Raw genomic sequence first — 23,229 nt, forward strand, 5'->3', positions numbered from 1 at the left:
TCTGGTTCTATTCGCAGGCGGAATGAGGGAAGAGTACTTTTCTGTATACCTCTATGCTAGTTCTTATTCTTCTAAGTTCGTCTTTTCGGCCCCTACAGGAACTGTATGTAGAAGATTAAGGAATGTGCCAAGGACATACTATGAGAATTCATAATTCGAATTTCAACTTGGTTTTCTTGAGGTGATGGGAGCTTTTACTCCTAGTATCTGCTGACTAAGATTATTGAGGATACTGAGACAAAATTGACTCTAACAGTCTTTTGATTATTCAGGACGCTCTTCTTAATTTCTGCTTGTCACATCTTATTTATCCCATCCTCATATTGAGTTGATACACTAGATCTGTATTTCAGTATCGCCTCTAAAAAGACTGTGTAGGCTATCTCTTTCGTGCACTAACTAAATTTTCTTCGTGTCCCATCATTTAAGAATAAATCTGTGGTCGTCTCACTTCATATTTACAGCTATTGTTACTCCCAGGTCTTTTTAATACAAAACTACCTCCATTTGTGAACAATAGCATAAAATTTTCTTGGTGGCAAGAGCCATAAATGCCTCTATATTTTAAGATATCCGCCGCTATTTACATCAGATCAGTACGGCATCAAGACCCGATGGGTTATTACTATAATAATTACCGGATAATATTTCAGAACATACAGCCTCACCGTCTGCTAAAAAGTGTGAGTTTGGTAGTAACATTATGCATTTAAACATGACATCAACAGGAGTGGTTCTGTTACATTCATCGAGAACTGTCAAAAATTATTTCTATGTCACGTCATTATTCACCGATACTATTTATTTGCTGTAAACAGCATAATATGAGTTTATTGATTTCTAAACTCATGAATATCCACATTACCTGTTTCTACGTGTTTGCTGGTTTGGAAAACTGATTCTGTAGCTAAGATATTCGTTGTGGCATCAGAAAGAAATGACTGTTCTCAAAGGAGCAATCTTTTTTGTATCTTTTAGCATAGCGTTGTAATACTTATACGTTTCTGAAACTCGGTTTGAATAAAAATTAAATTAATACACGAAAAGATATTTCTCAGTTGCGTTAGACAGATCGCTTAACTGAACACGGAATTTAACTTCTAGGTACATCGAAATTTTATCTGATCTAACGAATTTTAATGTTTTTTTGTATTTCTAATAGATATTTACGTTAGTTGCTTTGTGAATCATAGCAACCCGGATAATAATCCAATTTCGTAACTGATTCCACTTTTCACTGACGCGTCGGATATACATCGGCGATTTTCAGTGCAATTACCTTTAAATGGAGGATCACTAACGCTTTACGTCCTTTTGGTCTTTATGTGCTTCGATTCACAGTTATATATGAAGCGTTGGCTGGTTCACATACGCTGCTCCGGTGTTATTGATGTGTGAGTGCTGTAAAAGTGATTCTTTTATTTTTGTCAATTTCTCGGCGAGCAGATAAAGTAATTACTCTTAACAGATTTAAACTGTGAATTAGAGTTCATCGCGGTAAACTGTGGACTCTCTGCGCTACTGCATGTTATTTTATCGCAGAGGACAAAACAGAATATTGGCAAATATGAAATTTCTCTTTGAGCTGATATTATTCCGTAGAAACAAATGGTCAGATCAGCTTCAATGTTCATAACTCGATGTGAAACGTTTCAGTTGGTTGAAAAAAAAATACTATACGCTATGAAGTAAGTCTCTATAATTGCTTTTAGTTTAAAATTTCTAAAGTCATTGTTTGTTGGCCAACATATCACCATGTAAAAATTCCGTTTCTCTTTTCACTAAAAATAAAGAGTGGTAGCATAAATTACAAGAATAAGCCGTAAGCAACGTACGTACATTAGTGTTCTGCAGTTTCATTTGGCTTTAAAATCATGAAATTATTTGATGTAAGTAATTAAGATTGAATATCTGATTGTCATAACGATGAAGACAGATGGACCTTTCAACAGCCTCCGGTAGTCATAATTTTGATATCCTGAGTGAACTGCACTATTCTCTACTACACACGCAAGAGACACAGATAGAAAAGAGCTGATTCACACGTAATAAAGATTTAGAACAGTATATTAGAGTATCCATATGCTGGTTGTGCCATGATTTTTACTCGAGAATCGATCTGAAGACAAGCTGTAACAACATTCTCCATTTTTTAGATTAGAGTCAGCTGACAGGTATTCCTGCTTAAGGGAAGTCTCTCTAACAAAGGAACCACTTTTGACAAAGCTTAGGTATCCGAGTAATGAGGGAATTAGTATATTTCATCAAAATATACAACGTATTAGAGATAAAGTTAGTGAACTGCTTATAGATGTTGACTCTGAAATTATTGGTATATCTGAACACTTCTTGAATAAGGAGATAATTCAGAGGCTTCCTTTACCAGGATACAGGTTGGCTGGCAGCTTTTCGAGGAGTTCTTTGCGGTGTGGGGGAGTAGCCATGTATGTGAAAAACGGCATCCCATTTGAGTCAATTGATGTTTCAAAGTACTGCACTGAAAAGGTGTTTGAATGTTGTGCAGGTGTGGTTAAATTTAACGGAGCTTAACTTCTAACTGTTGTTATTTATAGATCCCCAGACTCCGATTTCACAAAATTTTTGCTAAAGCTAGAGGATGTTCTTGGTTCACTTTATAGGAAATACAAAAAGTTTGTTATATGTGGTGACTTCAATATTAATTGTATAAATGATTGTGCAAGGAAGAGGATGCTGGTAGACCTCCTTAATTCATATAATCTTATGCAAACCGTATTCTTTCCAACGAGAGTGCAAGGGAACAGTAGAACAACCATAGACAACATTTTTGTTCATTCCTCATTACTAGAAGGGCATTCTGTTAGCAAAAAGGTGAATGGCCTTTCAGATCATGATGCACAAATTTTAACTCTAAAAGATTTTTATGCTGCAAAACGTGTTAAATATAGTCATCAGCTGTTTAGGAAAGCTGATCCAGTTGCTGTAGAGACCTTTGTAAACCTTATCAAGGAACAAGAGTGGCAAGATGTTTATAGCGCTGATACAGTAGACGATAAATATAATGCCTTTCTCAAGACTTTTCTCGTGCTCTTTCAAAGTTGCTTTCCGTTAGAACGTTCAAAACAGGATACTAGCACAAACAGGCAGCCTGGGTGGCTGACTAGAGGGATACGAATGTCTTGTAGAACAAAGTGGCAATTATATCAAAACGTTAGAAACAGTCAGAATCTAAATGCAGCAGCCCATTACAAACAGTATTGTAAGGTGCTTAAAAATGTTATTAGGAAGGCAAAAAGTATGTGGTATACAGATAGAATAGCTAAGTTTCACGATAAAATTAAAACCATATGGTCAGTCGTAAAGGAAGTGGCTGGTCTGCAGAGACAGGTCGAAGATATAGAATCAGTGCGTAGTGGGAATGTCCGTGTTACTGATAAGTCGCATTTATGTACAGTATTTAATAATCACTTTCTGAATATAGCAGGTGAACTAAATAGAAACCTAGTCCCAACAGGGAATCATATAGCGCTCTCAGAAAAAAGTGTTCCGAGACTGTTACCTGAAATGCTCCTCCATGATACTGACAAGAAGGAGATTGAGTTAATAATTAAATCACTAAAGACCAAGAACTCTCATGGATATGACGGGGTATCTAGCAGAATACTGAAGTATTGTTCTATGTATGTTAGTCCAGTACTTAGCCATATCTGTAACTTTTGCTTTAGGAGTGGTCGGTTTCCTGACCGATTAAAGTACTCGGTAGTGAAGCCACTTTATAAAAAGGGAGACAGGGATAATATTGACAATTTTAGACCTATTTCTATGCCATCGGTGTTTGCTAAAGTTATCGAGAAGGTTGTATATACAAGGTTACTGGAGCATTTAAATTCAAATAATTTGCTGTCAAATGTTCAGTTTGGTTTTAGAAATGGTTTAACAACTGAAAATGCTATATTCTCTTTTCTCTGTGAGGTTTTGGACGGATTAAATATAAGGTTGCGAACGCTAGGTGTTTTCTTTGATTTAACGAAGGCTTTTGACTGTGTTGACCACAAAATATTACTGCAGAAGTTGGACCATTATGGAGTAAGGGGAGTAGCTTACAATTGGTTCTCCTCTTAATTTAAGAACAGAAAGCAGAAGGTAATTCTCCGCAATATTGAGAGTGATAGTGATGTTCAGGCCCAATGGGGCACTGTTAAGTGGGGCGTTCCCCAAGGGTCGGTGCTGGGGCCACTGCTGTTTCTTATTTATATAAATGATATGCCTTCTAGTATTACAGGTGATTCAAAAATACTTCTGTTTGCTGATGACACCAGCTTGGTAGTGAAGGATCTTATGTGTAATATTGAAAGAGTATCAAATAATGTAGTTCATGAAATAAGTTCGTGGCTTGTGGAAAATAATTTGATGCTAAATCACAGTAAGACTCAATTTTTACAGTTTCTAACTCACAATTCAACAAGAACCGATATTTTGATCAGACAGAATGGGCATATTATAAGCGAGACTGAACAGTTCAAGTTCCTAGGCGTTCGGATAGATAGTAAGCTGTTGTGGAAAGCCCATGTCCAGGATCTTGTTCAGAAACTAAATGCTGCTTTATTTACCATTAGAACAGTATCAGAAATAAGTGTCACTTCAACACGAAAAGTAGTCTACTTCGCATATTTTCATACGCTTATGTCGTATGGTATTATTTTTTGGGGTAATTCTTCTGATTCAAAAAGGGTATTTTTGGCTCAAAAACGGGCTGTTCGAGCTATATGTGGTGTAAGTTCGAGAACCTCTTGTCGACCCCTATTCAATAGTCTGGGAATTCTGACAGTGCCCTCACAGTATATATTTTCTTTAATGTCGTTTGTTGTTAGCAATATTAGCCTATTCCCAAGAGTTAGAAGCTTTCACTCAGATAATACTAGGCAGAAATCCAATCTGCATGTGGAATGCACTTCCTTGACTCTTGTTCAGAAAGGAGTGCAGTATTCTGCTGCATCCATTTTCAATAAGCTACCACAAGAACTCAAAAATCTTAGCAGTAGCCCAAACTCTTTTAAGTCTAAACTGAAGAGTTTCCTCATGGCTCACTCCTTCTATTCTGTCGAGGAGCTCCTGGAAGAGCTATAAAATTAAGCAAATTCCGGTGTTACATTGTTGATTTTCTTTATTTAAACTTACTTGTCACCGGAATATGTTTTTTTTCTATTTCATTTTATCTGTTTCTAATATCGTGTTATAATTTCATGTATTGACTCGTTCCATGACCATGGAGACTTCTCCTTAATTTGGTCCCACGGAACAATAAATAAATAAAATAAAAATAAAATAAAAATGGTAGCAAGTAAAAAAGGGACTTACACAGGGGTTGGACAAAATATACACAACTGGCCATTAAAATTGATACACCACGAAGATGACGTGCTACAGACGCGAAATTTAACCGACAGCAAGAAGATGCTGTGATATGCAAATGGTTAGCCTTTCAGAGCATTCACACAAGGTTGGCGCCGGTGGCAACACCTACAACGTGCTGACATGAGGAAAGTTTCCAATCGATTTCTCATACACAAACAGCAGCTGACCGGCGTTGTCTGGTGAAACGTTGTTGTGATGCCTCGTGGCCGGCTGGGGTGGCCGAGCGGCTCTAGGCGCTACAGTCTGGAACCGCGCGACCGCTACGGTCGCAGGTTCGAATCCTGCCTCGGGCATGGATGTGTGTGACGTCCTTAGGTTAGTTAGGTTTAAGTTCTAGGGGACTGATGACCTTGGAAGTTAAGTCCCATAATGCTCAGAGCCATTTGAACAATTTTTTGATGCCTCGTGTAAGGGGAAGAAATGCGTATCATCACGTTTCCGACTTTGAGAAAGGTCGGATTGTAGCCTATCGCGATTGCGGTTTATCGTATCGCGACATTGCTGCTCGTGTTGGTCGAGATCCAATGACTGTTAGCAGAATATGGAATCGGTAGGTTCAGGAGGGTAATACGGAACGCCGAGCTGGATTCCAACGGCCTTGTATCACTAGCAGTCGAGATGACAGGCATCTTATCCGCATGGCTGTAACGGGTCGTGCAGACACGTCTCTATCCCTGAGTCAACAGATGGGGACGTTTGCAAGACAACAACCATGTGCACGAACAGTTCAACGACATTTGCAGCAGCATGGACTATCAGCTCGGAGACCATGGCTGTGGTTACCCTTGACGCTGCATCACAGACAGGAGCGCCTACGATGGTGTACTCAACGACGAACCTGGTTGCAAGAATGGCAAAACGTCATTTTTTCGGAAGAATCCAGGTTCTGTTTACAGCTTCATGATGGTCGCATGCGTGTTTGGCGACATCGCGGTGAACGCACATTGTAAGGGTGTATCCGTCATCGCCATACTGGCGTGTCACCCGGCGAGACGGTATGGGGTGGCTTTGGTTACACATCTCTGTCACCTCTTGTTCGCATTGACGGCACTTTCCACAGTGGACGTACATTTCAGATGTGTTACGACCCGTGGCTCTACCCTTCATTCGATGCCTGCGAAACCCTACATTTCAGCAGGATAATGCACGACCGCATGTTGCAGGTCCTGTGCGGGCCTTTCTGGATACAGAAAATGTTCGACTGCTGCCCTGGCCATCACATTCTCCAGATCTCTCACCAACTGAAAACGTCTGGTCAATGGTGTCCAATGAATACCCGTTTATCATCTGCATTTCTACTTGGTGTAGCAATTTTAATGGCCAGTAGTGTAGAAACACGAAAAACCCAGCCCATTACTATGCCTAAGACGGCGCAGGATACAAGCTGGCATTAAAAACAGCTTCCACTCCTCTCGGAATGGATAATTACAAGTCCTATGTGGTATTGAAGGGAATATTATACCATTATTCCTGGAAAATAGTGGCAAGTTTAGGTGACGATGATGAAGGTGGATAGCGATCACGCAACTTAATTCCAAAGTAGACCACAAAGGCTCTCTAATATTGAGATCTGGAGTCTATGGTGACCATGCGAGATACAGTTCATTCTTGTGCTCACAATACTAGTCCTGGGTGATGTGAGCTGTGTTAACAGGGACCTTGTCCTCTTGGAAAACTGGAAAACTGCAAACACTGTAGCATGGGATGGCCGTGGTCAGCCAGAATAGTCACATTATCCTTGGCAGTAATATGACCTTGCAGAGTAATTATAGTACCCACTGAGTACCATGATATATCTGCCCAACCATCACCGGATCCCTCCCCCATGTTTCACTATTGGGACATGAACTCGCCCAGAAGTTGGAAACAATGTGAAACAAGAATCATCCGACCACATTACTTTCTTCCGTCGTTCCATAGCCCACGTTTTATGGCTTTGTCTCCAATTTTTCATGTTGCGGGCATTTGCATCACCGGTGAGTGGTTTTGGAATTCCAGTTCGCCCTGCAGTTCACTGTTTCTGGAGCTGCCTTCTACATCTACATCTACATGATTACTCTGCAATTCACATTTAAGTGCTTGGCAGAGGGTTCATCGAACCACAATCATACTATCTCTCTACCATTCCACTCCCGAGCAGCGTGCGGAAAAAACGACCACCTAGACCTTTCTGTTCGAGTTCTGATTTCTCTTATTTTATTTTGATGATCAGTCCTACCTGTGTAGGTTGGGCTCAACAAAATATTTTCGCATTCGGAAGAGAAAGTTGGTGACTGAAATTTCGCAAATAGATCTCGCCGCGACGAAAAACGTCTTTGCTTTAATGACTTCCATCCCAACTCGCGTATCATATCTGCCACACTCTCTCCCCTATTACGTGATAATACAAAACGAGCTGCCCTTTTTTGCACCCTTTCGATGTCCTCCGTCAATCCCACCTGGTAAGGATCCCACACCGCGCAGCAATATTCTAACAGAGGACGAACGAGTGTAGTGTAAGCTGTCTCTTTAGTGGACTTGTTGCATCTTCTAAGTGTCCTGCCAATGAAACGCAATCTTTGGCTCGCCTTCCCCACAATATTATCTATGTGGTCTTTCCAACTGAAGTTGTTCGTGTTGTTTTGGTGCTGACAGGGTTTGCGAGTGCGACATTCTGTCCTGAAGTGAGCCTGAAGTGAGTTTTTCTGCTGTCCTCGTAAGTGGCTGTATGTCACGACCACTCAACACAAATTTTAGTCCGCGTTGTGACTTACCGGATGATGTTTTCCGCGTTTCCTGTATGCAGTATACATCTTCGATACGGTGTCTCCTGAAACACCTAACACTTCAGCTGCCTTGGATAAGGGAACACGCACCACCAGAGCCACAACGATATGCCCACGTTCGAATTCAATTGTCTCCGACATAATGCACTTACAACTACACAGAACACTGTTCTGACCACGACTGGCACTTGCAACGTATTGAGAGCAGCTGCGGTTTGCGGTCAAAAACGACGGTGCAACCAGCCGGCGTGGCTAGCATCCGCATTTATGTTCAAACATGCATTTCTCGCTGCTTTCTCCATATTATTGTCCAGCACCTAAATATACTAGTTACGCTGTTCAAAGTATACATGTTGAGTGATCTAAGATTAGTATCAAAATCAATCGCAAAATTTGCGTTAATAGTATTTAACTCAGAAGAGGAGGAGTTATGGTATCGTTCCCCTCTGAAACAAAATTCACCTCGCGATAACTCGCGCAGTCAGGGAATGTGACGCACAGTTTATGGTGTTTTTCTAAATGGGACAGAGACTTTTAGAAAAGTAACTAGTGTGACGATACCGGATTTCACCGGCTCCCTTCTCTTTCATCAGCATCAACAACAGAGACACGAAAGTAGGGGAGTATTGAATGTTCTGGCCAGGAATTCCCTGATACCTGTCAGCATTCCCACAATTGTTAATATTCAGTGTTCCCGGAATCTTCGACTTTCCGGAACCGCCGACGTTAGCATCAGCATTCTTGGACCCGTTGACGTCAGCCTCAGTATTCCCAGATCCATTGACATCACTATAGCATTCCTGGAAACGTTGACGTCATCATCTGGTACTCAGGCTGTTGTACTTGTTATACAATGACAGCATGAAGGAAAATTGTGCAAGATAAACAAAAGCTGGTAGGTGTGTTTCTACATCTGAAACATGACGTCTATTCGGGTTTCATGCCAGTCGCATAGGAGCGGCTCTAGTAGCGCCTCTAAGAGTGTACAGTTCAGATTTGTTTTAACTACGCGCTATAATGTGTGTGTGAAATCTTATGGGACTTAACTGCTAAGGTCATCAGTCCCTAAGCTTCCACACTAAGGATAAACACACACACCCATCCCAGAAGGAGGACTCGAACCTCCGCCGGGACCAGCCGCACAGTCCATGACTGCAGCGCCCTAGACCACTCGGCTAATCCCGAGTGGCGCGCTATAATGCTCGGGAGTGTTATTTACCTTTGAGACTGGAGGTAATAAGTTGGTGTTAGTCGAAAATTCCTTTAAAACGACGAAAACGTCTTTATAAAGACCTCACCTAGTTTGAACGAGGTCACATAACAGGGCTACGAGAAGCTAGATGTTCCTTCTGTGATATTGCAGAAAGGCTTGGCAGGAATATAACCTCTGTACATGATTTCTGGCGGTGGTAGTCACGAATATGTAAGGTCGCAAGAAGACTGCCACGTGGCACTACCGGCAGAACAGTCACGTTTGGCGTATGGCTCTGGCAAATCATACTTCATCTACAGCAGCAATTTGAGCAGCAGTTGGCACCACAGTGACACAACGAACTGTTACAAATCGGCTACTTCAAGGACAGCACCGAGGCAGACGCCCTGTGGCGTACATTCCTCTTACCTCAAACCACCGTCGACTGCGACTTCAGTGGTGTCAAGAGAGAGCTCACTGTAGGGCGGAGTGGAGATCTGTTGTGTTTTCTGATGAAAGCCCACTCCGTCTCGGTGCCAGTGACGGCAGCGTCTGCACCCAACCTGTCTGCGGCCTAGACACAATGGACCTACACCTGAAGTAATGGTCAGGGGTGTGATTTAGGGTGACAACAGAAGCACTCTCGTGGTTATGAGAAGCATCCTGACTGCACATTGTACGTTAGTCTGGTTGTTCGACCTTTTGTGGTCTCATTCATAAATACACTACTGGCCATTAAAATTGCTACACCAAGAAGAAATACAGATGATAATAGGGTATTCATTGGACAAATATATTATGCTAGAACTGACATGTGATTACATTTTCATGCAATTTGGGTGCATAGATCCTGATAAATCAGTACCCAGAACAACCACCTCTGGCCGTAATAACGGCCTTGATATGCCTGGGCATTGAGTCAAACTGAGCTTGGATGGCGTGTACAGGTACAGCTGCCTATGCAGCTTCAACACGATACCACAGTTCATCAAGAGTAGTGACTGGCGTATTGTGACGAGTCAGTTGCTCGGCCACCATTGACTAGACGTTTTCAATTGGTGAGATATCTGGAGAATGTGCTGGCCAGGGCAGCAGTCGAACATTTTCTGTATCCAGAAAGGTCCGTGCTAGACCTGCAACGCGGTCGTGTATTATCCTGCTGAAATGTAGGGTTTCGCAGGGATCGAATGAAGTGTAGAGCCACCGGTCGTAACACATCTGAAATGTAACGTCCACTGTTCAAAGTGCCGTCAATGCGAACAAGAGGTGACCGAGACGTGTAACCAATGACACCCCATACCGTCTCGCCGGGTGATACGCCAGTATGGCGATGACGAACACACGCTTCCAATGTGCGTTCACCGCGATGTAGCCAAACACGGATGCGACCATCATGATGCTGTAAACAGAACCTGGATTCTTCCGAAAAAATGACGTTTTGCCATTCGTGCAACCAGGTTCGTCGTTGAGTACACCATCGCAGGCGCTCCTGTCTGTGATGCAGCGGTAAGGGTAACCGCAGCCATGGTATTCGAGCTGATAGTCCATGCTACTACAAACGACGTCGAACTGTTCGCGCAGGTGGTTGTTGTCTTGCAAACGTCCCCATCTGTTGACTCAGGGATCGAGACGTGTCTGCACAATCCGTTACAGCCATGCGAATAAGATGCCTGTCATCTCGACTGCTAGTGATACGAGGCCGTTGGGATCCAGCACGGTGTTCCGTATTACCCTCCTGAACCCATCGATTCCATATTCTGCTAACAGTCATTCGATCTCGACCAACGCGAGCAGCAATGTCGCGATACGATAAACCGCAATCGCGATAGGCTACAATCCGACCTTTCTCAAAGTCGGAAACGTGATGGTACGCATTTCTCCTCCTTACACGAGGCATCACAACAACGTTTCACCAGGCAACGCCGGTCAACTGATGTTTGTGTATGAGAAATCGGTTGGAAACTTTCCTCATGTCAGCACGCTGTAGGTGTCGCCACCGGCGGTAACCTCGTGTGAATGCTCTGAAAGGCTAATCATTTGCATATCACAGCATCTTCTTCCCGTCGGTTAAATTTCGCGTCTGTAGCATGTCATCTTCGTGGTGTAGCAATTTTAATGGCCAATAGTGTAGCATTCCCAGGGATGTTTTCCAACAGGTTAATGCTCGCTCACATATCTTTGTAGCGCATCTTTATAGAATGTTGACATGTTGCCTTGGTCTGCTCGATCACCAGATCTGTCTCCAGTGGAGCACATATGGGACATGATGGAATGACATCTCAAGCCTCATCCACAAACAGCATTAACCGCCCCTGTATTGGCCGACCAAGTGCAAGAATCATGGAACTCCATCGCAAAAACTGAAATCTGGCACCTCTAAGACACAGTGCACGCACATTTGCATTCTTGCATTAAACATTCTGGCGTTACACCGGTTATTAATGTACCATTATTTCACATTTGTAATAGTCTCTCTCGCTCCTACATTAACCTATGGTGTTGCAACGTTAATCACTTAAATATGTTACATGGACAAAGGTATTCACAAAATTTCATGACTCTACTTCAATTATTTCTTGGCACTGGGACTTTATCTCGTCTGTGTGTTTCGCACCAGCATTACTGAAATCCTCAGTACCCACAGGAGGACAGCTGTACCAAGGCCATGACAGTATCATATCACTTCCCTGTGGACGCCACTCCTATTCCGCGATCCCGCCACCATCCGAGCCTCAGCAATTGGGTCCCCGCTTCACCATACCCGTTGCATCGCGGGAGCTATCTAATTAATTTGCGTGTGGTGCTGTTTAAGGAGGCCAATGGCGCTACATATGTACTAATCACTGCGCTGCCCCACGTCGCTAATGGTGTGCAAGAACGGCTCCCTCCTTCCTCCCCCCCCCCTCCACCCTTCTTAGAGCTATTTTAATTTCTATAATTCTACTGCGTGAGTGCCATCTTTTACTGCCTGTACTTTGTCCAGTACGAAGCGCGCCAGCAGCATCAGCGATCAGATGGGGAGACCGCGCGTAGTAGCCGTGTGGTTCGAGGCGCCATGTCACGGATTGCGCGGCACTTCCCGCCGGAGGTTCGAGTCCTTCCTCGGGCATGGGTGTGTTTGTTGTTCTCAGCATAAGTTAGTTTAAGTAGTGTGTAAGTCTAGGGACCGATGACCTCAGCAGTTTGGTCCTTTAGGAATTCACACACATTTGATCATTTGAACAGATGGGGAGAAGACGACGGACAATAAGCATTAGTCAATCTTTCTTTTTCTGTTAACAGCATGGTTGTTATTAGTAAAAGCCATCAATCTGCGTACCCACATCACAGCGGCCCAACGCAGCGCGAGGGCAGCAGCTAACGATGTACTGCTTCCATGCATGACTTACAGAACTAATGCATGAATATTTTACAGGGACGTTGACCTATTGTGATAAATTAATAACGTTATGGCGTTGTCTGTACACAACACACATATTTAATGTGTTTATACTTAGGTTTTGTTGTTATTGTTACAGTCTCTGAACTGGTGCTGGACCATGACATGGATTTGTTCTGTGACGCACTATTGCCTCAACAGCAGCAGCAGCAGCAATTGTTCACAGGACGTTTTCCCGACCTATCGGACCACTTGTTGTTTGACTATGCTATGGCACAGATACCGCAGCAGGCACCTACAGCCGAAACAGCCATTTTCTAATGCGATTAGGGAGCGAGGTGGCGCAGTGGTTAGCACATTGAACTCGCATTCGGGATGACTGTGGTTCAAACCTGCTCCCGGCCATCTTGATTAGGTTTTCCAATATTTCCCTAAATCGTTTAAGGAAAATGCCAGGATGATTCCTTTGAGAGGACACGGCCGCTTTCCTTCTCCAGCCATTCCCTAATCCGAACTTGTGCTCCGTCTCTATTGACCTCGATGTCGACGGGACGTTAAACCCAATCCTCCTTTCTTCTTCCAATGCGGTCAGAAAGGCTAGTCCTGTAAATGGTAGTGTTCCAGGATCTGCTACTGTCTGAGTCACAGGAGGAGACATCTACATCAAGATATGACAGTTTACTTGGACTGACAAGCAATCAGGAGGAATATAGCATGACAATGAGTGGCTATTGCTGTAATTTTCGGTCGCAGGTTCGAATCCTGCCTCGGGCATGGGTGTGTGTGATGTCCTTAGGTTAGTTAGGTGTAAGTAGTTCTAAGTTCTAGAGGACTGATGACCACAGATCGTAAGTCCCATAGTGCTCAGAGCCATTTGAACCATTTTTTGTAATTTTCGATTTTAAATTAACGATATACATATAGGTCCTATAAAATTGCTTGTTTTTATTTTCAGCCCTATCAACAAATAACAATACACACGCTTGCAGTTTATAAGATGCTAGCAGCTGACCTTACAGCAGGAGGGTCCTGTAACTGTTAGCTGTATCACGTTTTAAATAGGTAGGAAATGGGTGATATTGGTCAAATTTGTGGGACGCCAAACCGGAAAATGGTAAATTGGTTGTGAAATCGGCAATTTGGTAGCATGCCATATCCGGATATTGGTAAACTGGCTGTACAACTGGTTAATTGGTAGGCTGCCAAATCCAGAAATAGGCGAATTGGTAGAAAGACCAAAATGCAGACTTATCAGTCAAAACAGAATTGGTGGATGTGTAAATACATCCATTCTTGCGGATGTGCATTTACATTACGAAATATTTAAGTGCTGTGCATTAATGACTGATCATCCGCTGCCATTCAAATGCACTGTAGTGAGAGGTAGAGTCAAAAAAATAATAAAATTGCGAGGTGACATAATTTGACACACCAGTGTGTGTGTGCGACGTCATAGCATATTCCACGAAATAGTGGTAAATATTAACATGTGATATTTTGACATTACGGTGTGTGTGTGTGAATTTTACGAAAAATGTTTGTCCTCCAGGCGAATTGGTTTTAGCATCGAGTGTGGCCTGAGGGCTATGAACATCCCACCACCGTCCCTGGACAAGGGCTATAGATTTCCACACTTCAAGCCGCGAAACGATCTGGGTGCTTTCTTTTAAAATCAACTTTCCTGCCACCTCGTCGTTACCCGCAAGCAGATACTACGGACAGTCGAGGTATTCTCAGGAAACAATGTTTATTAATAAATACCTACAATCACAAAACTTGTGTCATTTAAAACTGGGGAACGACTTCTCACTCACCCTGTATATCTCGACTCAAAGGTTTGACTCAGATGGGTTGTACTGTGAGCACAGAGAACTGCACTGGCGACTACAATTTTGTAGATCGACCAACTAGAATTTATGCCACCGCTTCACTTTCTTCCAGCACAGGTTGAAACTTTGCCTTTCACTTATCATATCCGTATACCTCTTAGAAAAAGCTGACAACAAAATGCATGAGACATGAAATGATACGTGTACTCGCAATTTGCGAGCCAGCGCACATAGGTAACTAACTGAAAAAAATAAGAAATGTAAACTATACAGGAGTATCAGAAGCGTTGTTAGCCTGACAAAACAGCAGAAACCGTTGGACAGATGTATGCCAAGTTTCCTTCGATTCCTCAAACGCCGGAAACATAGATACGGACCATGCTGGCGTACGTACAAGCGATGTTGATGCTGCTGGCGGAGCTTTGTTCCCCTCTGAAAAGCATTTCAACATATCAATCTTCTGTTTCTGTAGCACTTTATATTGAATCTAAATTTACTGTTGTCGCTGCCACTGTTGCTGTTGCGGCACTAACTGCTGTTGTAACTATTCAGTAACCTTCGCGTCCTTGATGCACTAACAACATGCAAGGGTTTGACTTCCTCGTCAACACACGGGTGTCATAGCCTGACACTGAACAAGGCACGTTACTGCCGTGAACCACTTAGTGTGTGCAAACAAAAGACGCAGTAAAAAGGGAGCTCACGATGAAATATACGTGAAGTGAGCACGAATCAGTACGATGAACGGAAGCCAGATTCATCGTACATTCAAACAGAGTTCCAAAATCCTGGTTCAGAAACCTAGGTAATAGTTGTATTTGAGAGTCGGCGTAACTATGATATCCTTAAAGAAATAAAAATTAAAAATTAAAGAACTAAAAACTAAATAAACTAAAAACTGCCAACCAGTCCATCGTGCCAGGTTTTTAATTTCGGTAAAGGACTAACGCCAGTTCCCATGTGACTGGAGTACCTACGCGGGGTGGTTTTGTTACACGGGTACACACTGCAGGAAACGATTCCTCTGAGGATAAGCAGCAAAAAAGTTCGTCAGACTTACGGCAGGAAATGAATTGCAGATTCCAAGGGACAAAGCCAAACAACTATACCGTGACGTCACAGCCAAGCGGGGATCGTAATATAAAACAGCCAAAAACAAAAGAATTGCGTGGCTCATAAAATTACCGAGTGCTGAATTGATACTTGAATTAGGATAGTTAACAGACAAAAAGGTACAGCTGTTTATGAGGAAATGATACAAAAACAGTTAAGAACGCATAACAGCTATGTTTTGTGCGTAGCATATAAAACATAACTAGTACATTTGTTATCGAAGCTGCTAACGTCTTTGAGAAAAAATCCGTTATTTTCATGGGTATGAACTGTTAGGAACATCTGGAGCATTTTCCAAACAATATTTTCGTATCAAAATACTGAGGCCAGAACATTACAGTCGGTTGTGTTCACACTGTTTCCTGTTAGCAGTGAAACTTCAAGAACAGATTCCGTAATTAGAACTTTGTTTCACGAAACACGTTTCGAACAGACCTCCACTTCCAAATTATTATCAGTCACGATATACTCTATGTAATGGGACAGCACTTCGTATAAATCAATATACATAAAAATAACACACTCTTCATTCACTGTGTTCTTCGATTTCTTCTGTAAAGATATTACATAAATATTCCCTTCCTGTTCCTGATTGCTGTTATATTATATTGTCTCTAAATATTCATTATGGTTGGTTACATTAACGATGATGCTTTCCTTTTTTCTTCTGGTCCCTCTCCCGATGGTCCAGAAGTTGAAAAAAGGTAGTATGGACAGATCTGAAAAATGCATAGCACAGCATCTGAATCAAGCTGAGGATTTGAAAGTGGAGCAGTTATGGTTTTCTGTCTGTGGCAGATACTTCGCAGATAATGTCGGTAGCTTTGATTTGCCTGAGACACACCTGAAAAATGAGCAGTGAAGTACAGTAATCATAATATATTCAAGTAAAATGCACCTACAGACATTAATATACCAAAATGTAAAACATCCATTAGTAAATTATATTGAAAACAACTCTAAACAAAGATAAATGTGAAATTTACCACTGAATAAGATAGTGTGGAATCCTCCCGTGGAACCATTCCTCTCTGATTATATAGTCTTTAAGAAACCTGAAAACATTAACCTTTTTCTGTTGTGTAATTTCCATTATATTTTGGTATGCAACAATTCAGAATGATAATGAAGATGACACGGCGCCAACGTACATTAAAGCGCCAAAGAAACTGGTATTGGCATGCGTATTCAAATAAAGAGATAGGTAGACAAGCGGAATACGGCGCTGCGGTCGGCAACGCCTATACAGGGTGTTACCAAAAGGTACGGCCAAACTTTCAGGAAACATTCCTCACACACAAAGAAAGAAAATATGTTATGTGGACATGTGTACGGAAACGCTTACTTTCCATGTTAGAGCTCATTTTATTACTTCTCTTCAAATCACATTAATCATGGAATCGAAACACACAGCATTGTTGGATAAACCATTCGCAAAAGTGTACCCGTGGAGGCCAATCAGCTGCTGATAGTGCCTGCACACGCTGTACATGGTACGGAAACAACTGGTTCTCCCGTAGTACTCTCCATACAGTGACGTGGTCAACGTTACCTTGTACAGCAGCAACTTCTCTGACGCTGACATTAGGGTCATCGTCAACTGCACGAAGAATTGCCTCGTCCATTGCAGGTGTCCTCGTCGTTCTAGGTCTTCCCCAGTCGCGAGTCATAGGCTGGAATGTTCCGTGCTCCCTAAGACGCCGATCAACTGCTTCGAACGTCTTCCTGTCGGGACACCTTCGTTCTGGAAATCTGTCTCGATACAAACGTACAGCGCCACGGCTATTGCCCCGTGCTAATCCATACATCAAATGGGCATCTGCGAACTCCGCATATGTAAACATTGCACTGACTGCAAAACCACGTTCGTGATGAACACTAACCTGTTGATGCTACGTACTGATGTGCTTGACGCTAGTACTGTAGAGCAATGAGTCGCATGTCAACACAAGCACCGAAGTCAACATTACCTTCCTTCAATTGGGCCAACTGGCGGTGAATCGAGGAAGTACAGTACATACTGACGAAACTAAAATGAGCCCTAACATGGAAATCAAGCGTTTTCGGGCACATGTCCACATAACATCTTTTCTTTCTTTGTGTGTGAGGAATGTTTCCTGAAAGTTTGGCCGTACCTTTTTGTAACACCCTGTATAAGACAAGATGTGTCTGGCGTAGTTGTTAGATCGGTTACTGCTGCTACAAAGGCAGGTTATGAACATTTGAGTGAGTTTGAGCATGGTGTTACAGTCAGGGCACGAGCGATGGGACACAGCATCTCCGAGGTAGCGATGAACTGGGGATTACCCCGTACGACCATTTCACGAGTGTACCGTGAATAGCAGGAATCCGGTAAAACATCAAATCTCCGACACCACCGTGGCCGGAAAAAGATCCTACAAGATTGGGACCAACAACGACTGAAGAGAATAATTCAATGTCACAGAATAGCAACCGTTCCGCAAGTTGCTTCAGATTTCAATGTTGGGCCATCAACAAGTGTCAGCGTGCGAGCTTTACGCCTTGCATGGGCTCGGCAACATCGACATTGGACTGTTGATGACCGAAATTATGTTGCCTGGTCGGACGAGCCCTCGTTTCATACTGTATCGAGCGGATGGACGTGTACGGGTGTGGAGATAACCTCATCAATCCATGGGCCCTGCATGTCAGCAGAGGACTGTTCTAGCTGCTGGAGGCTCTGTAATGGTGTGGGGAGTGTGCAGTTGCAGTGATATGGGACCCCTGATGCGTCTAGATACGACTGTGACAGGTGACACGTACGTATCCATCCTGTCTGATCACCTGAATCCATTCGTGTTCATTATGCATTCCGACGGACTTGGACAATTCCAGTAGGACAATATGACACCCCACACGTCCAGAATTACTCCAGAGTGGCACCAGGAACACTCTTCTGAGTTTAAACACTTCCGCTGGCCATCAAGCTCCACAGACATGAACATTATTGGGCATATCTGGGATGCCTTCCAATGTGCTGTTCAGAAGAGATCTCTACCTCCTTGTATTCTTACGGATTTATGGACAGCTCTGCTGAATTCATGGCGTCAGTTATCTCCAGCACTACTTCAGACATTGGTTGAGTCCATGCCCCGCCGTGTTGCGGCATGCTCGCCGGGGCCTTACACGATATTAGGAAGGTGTACCGATTTCTGTGGCTCTTCAGTGTATCTTACGTTGGGCTAAACGCACACAAACATAACTTATTAACACATTGATATGATTTCTGTGTACTTAAATAATAACGTCTAAACGATCACATAGCACAATGAGTTTTTAATATCCAGAACGTTGTTGATGCAGCAGAAAACAGCTGCTGACATTCTCCGCTTTTAGCTGACGTCGCAGCATCGAGTTCTCGCAGTTGTTCGGCCTTCTCATTTAGGTGGTGTCGGGTGCACCCACTTGAAGATGGAGATAAAAGATGTTTAACAGTGACCCTGGTATCAGAACGAGGCAAGTGGCCTCTCAGTATGGGATAAGCCAGACGACCGTGTGGAACATTCTACACGAAAACTGCCGCGCACAAGATGTGCAGACCTCATTACCTACGGACTTGCCTCCACGGCGACGGTTTTGTCGTTGGTTCGTCTCAAAGGCCACCACATCGCTGGGATTTCTGTCATCCACTCTCTTAACAAATAGGCTACCTTTACGAGCGGCGATGACGTCAACCTTCAGGCCACCCAACTGTGGGCTGCGAAGAATACCCATGGTATGGTGGCAACGAACCGTCTGCCCCTGTTCAGTCTCACATGCGAGCTATAATAGCATTTCCTGAGAGTGGCACTGTCTAAGACGTGCCTTTGGAGGTACGAACGGTAGTGTGGCTACTACATGATGATGCTCCAGCTCACTGCCCTCTCGAGTGTGGAGCTAAAACTCAAATACAAGCCGAACATTCCCATTTTCGTGGTGGGTTCTCATGTCTGCTTTCAGTCTATGAAACCTGCACTGTCAAATATCTGTTGTCTCCAACTGCAAGTGGATGTACCTCAGCTGGAACGCGTTTCCGGCCATACGTTCGTAGGACCTTTTATGTTCCTTACTCTTTAAGGGGTCGTTCCCTGCAGTTTTTCCCCATTTAGCAACATCAACCTGTATATGCTGGCAATAGTTAGCCTGTTTGCAGTGACCCCTAGACTTACTATGGAAACAAGAGCCGTAAAAACAATCTCGTCACCATTCTCTCTCAAGTGGATGGATAGTTGCGTGCCTCAAACGCAATAAGGTTCGCCGAATTGATGTGGCAGAGGGGACTTTGGATGCCACAAATGGTATCTGAAGGGTGACTGTCACTGTTGACCTATCCACATTCTTCTAGTTGATGCACAGTTTATGACTATGAATATATCCATCATGAAATAGAGAGAGAGAGAGAGAGAGAGAGAGAGAGGTGGGGAGCATTAATTTGGTTCTAATATCAGGTTATGTTGATAATGGCTAAAAATGCATAATAAGGATTCAATGTTTAATAATAAAAGACTTGTTTAATATATTACAGTTTCGTAATTATGAGAACTCTTGCTGTTGTGAGATACTTGCTACTTTTACAACACTGTTCTGCATATAAATCTATAACGTTAGTCCTTTTTCTCGTCTCTGTCTCATTCACTATGTCACTCTGACTCTACACTGGCGACATTGATAAGTGCTGTAAAATCAGTCAGTTCCACCTTGTATTGTATGTTGTAGACATCGAACGACTCGCTGTACCAACGCATGTGGACTGTGATGAAGCAGGCCCGCCCAGATGTGTTTACGAACGACAACATGGAGGGGGTCGAGCGCGTCAAGAAGCAGAAGGGCGACTACGCCTTCTTCATGGAGTCCACCACTATAGAGTACCAAACAGCACTCGACTGCGACTTGCGCAAAGTTGGCGGTTTGCTTGACTCCAAAGGCTATGGGATAGCTCTACCTCGCAGTAAGTGCATGTCCTTTTTTCGCAGCCGATGGCTTAGAATTTTTTTAAATTGATGTTTCACATATTTCTAACCGCATGGCTTGTTCTACTTATGGAGTAGGAACAAAGTAACACAAATAAAACTGCTCGAACAATCCACGGGTATACTGCCGGTTCATAGTGTCCAACGGGCACAATATTTCGGCGATCAGACATGTCGCCATCGTCAGGTGCGCTGACGAACTGAGCTCCTGAGGGCGACATGTCTGATCGCCGAAATATTGTGCCCGTTGGACACTATGAACCGGCAGTATACCCGTGGACTGTTCGAGCAACAAATACGCCGGGAGAAACTGAAGAATCACACAAATGAAACTGTTATATGAGGACATGGCAATAAGTTAGGCTCCTGTAAGAGATCGGCGAATTAAAAATGTGGGTTCTTCCGTATAAAGGAAAAATTGCGACTGTGAGAGAAAAATTGATTAGATAAAAAAACACTTGAAATTTGGAATAACTGTAACACCAGTGACGATAATGAATTGTGACATTTGACTGGAGATAAGAAAGTGATGGCTAAGTACTTTTTTATAAATATTATTTGAGTAATATACACTGATAAGCCAAAACGGTATGACCACTGACCACCGAGACGTCGGATACCTCCTGTTGGCGTTGCGGGCACGTGGTGCCGTAACAAAGGTGTGAAAGTGGAACAGACACGGTCGGGGGACCACCCTAGCGAAAACATGCGCTGCAAATAGAGAAATCCATTGAGATAAGCGATTTTGACAAAGAACAGATTATTTCTACGCTGAACCTGTGAACGAGTTCGGAGGCTTGTCTGCTCTGTAAAGTAGGATAGATGGTGATCTGCGGCATCTCTGCCGAAAGAGCACAATGCTGGTGGACGGACAAGTGTTTCGGAACACACCGTTCATCGTACTCTGTTGAACATGCAGCTGTGCAGTAGACCACCCCTACGTGTGCACATGTTGACCCAACGACATCGTCAATTACGACTGCAGTGGGCACGTAATCATGGGGATTCGATCGTCGATCAATGGAAACGTGTCGGCTCTTCGGATGTATCACAATTTTGCTACACTAGGTCGATAGTCGTCTCCACAAACGTCGCTATCGAGGTGAACGGCGGCTCGAAACGTGCAGCCCTCCACGGACGCAGGCTGGTGGGAGCGGTATTGTACTATGGGAGACATTCCCCTGCGCTTCAGTGGGACCTGTAGTACTAACCGAAGACAAGCTGACAGCTGCGAACCACCTGCTTCGCTTCATGCTTGATGTCTTCCCTGACGGCGACATCATCTTTCAGCAGTATAACTGTCCGTGTCTCGGAGCCAGATCCGTGCTACCGTGGTTTGAGGAGCATTATAGTGAACTCACGTTGATGACTCGGTGACCAATTTCGCCTAATTTAAATCCTATGGAACCCATCTAGGTCGTTGTCGGGTACCATCTCGGTGTACGCAAATCAGCGGCCCGTTATTTACACGACTTACATGACCTGTGCGTTAACATCTAATGCCACATACCTCCATAAACCAACAGACTGTCGGATCCCTTATATGCAGATTCAGTGATGTATTTCGTTCCAAAGACGGACAAACAAGCTATTAAGCAGGTGGTCATAATGTTTTGACTCATTAGTGTAATTTAATGCAATTTCTTTTTCGCCGATTTCTGCTCCATCGATCCATTAATTTCATTATAGTGCTTTAACCGACATCATAACTCGTTATTTGTTTTCCTGTTTTCTTCCAAGTAAAAACCATATCTTATGAGAATGCTATATTTTATTCAAGCTGTCTAAAAGGTATCTGCTTCATGTGAGTAATTCCGCAGGTCTGCGTTAGTGCGAATCTCCTTTTCCGTATTGTTCCTATACCTCTGTTAGTTCTATATCTGCGCTACGTAAATACAATTATCCTTGTTGCATTGCTGCCTCGTTTTTCCACTTACTCAGGTTTTCCTTTTTGGCTTCCTTATAACCGATTTTATGCACGTATTGATTACTCCTTTTGCTTATTATATTATTTTCTACTGTCCCCCTCTTTTACATGATTTTCGTAACGTACCAGGTGGTTATAATGAAAGTTCAGCTACTCACAGATGTCCAATGTGGGCTGTAACCGTCGCATGGCAGCGAAACTTGTTTGATATCCTAATGGGTTAATGCGGAACCGATTTATGCTGGAAAAAATTAGTTCGAATTTTGGGCACCGGATGCAGATATGACGCTGTACAGCACCCCACGTCCCGTTCCTGACTCATTACATATGGAACGTCTTTCTGTACGTCTTTACTGCATTCAGGGCACCAGATTTGCACCTGGTGACCAAAACTGGAACTAATTTTTTCCAGCGTAAATCGGTTCTGCATTAGCGCATTAGAATATCTACCAAGTTTCGCTGCCTTACGATAATTGCAGCCCACACTGGACCTGTGTGAGTAGCTCCGCATTAATTATAACCACCCGGTACAAGGCCTCTCTCAGATCCGTGACATCTTTTTTTAAGTTCAATACTTTCTCTATTAACGCTCTAATACTATAACTCAGGTTGTTGATAATTCGATCGGAACGGCAAGGTTTTAGAGTGGTCCAGACAGAC

General features: G+C 43.2%; 1 protein-coding gene across 1 annotated transcript in view; it reads left to right on the top strand.

The window, feature by feature from the left end:
• The window catches only part of LOC124722311 (glutamate receptor ionotropic, kainate 2-like), a 593,330-nt gene that overhangs the window by 508,155 nt on the left and 61,946 nt on the right, over positions 1-23,229 (top strand). The window contains exon 14 of the mRNA XM_047247491.1: positions 20,389-20,620. Within this exon, the coding sequence (XP_047103447.1) occupies positions 20,389-20,620 (232 nt within the window). The remainder of the gene's footprint in view (positions 1-20,388; positions 20,621-23,229) is intronic.

The sequence above is a fragment of the Schistocerca piceifrons genome, chromosome X (assembly GCF_021461385.2).
Source record: "Schistocerca piceifrons isolate TAMUIC-IGC-003096 chromosome X, iqSchPice1.1, whole genome shotgun sequence".
In the NCBI taxonomy this organism is placed as follows: Eukaryota; Metazoa; Arthropoda; class Insecta; order Orthoptera; family Acrididae; genus Schistocerca; species Schistocerca piceifrons.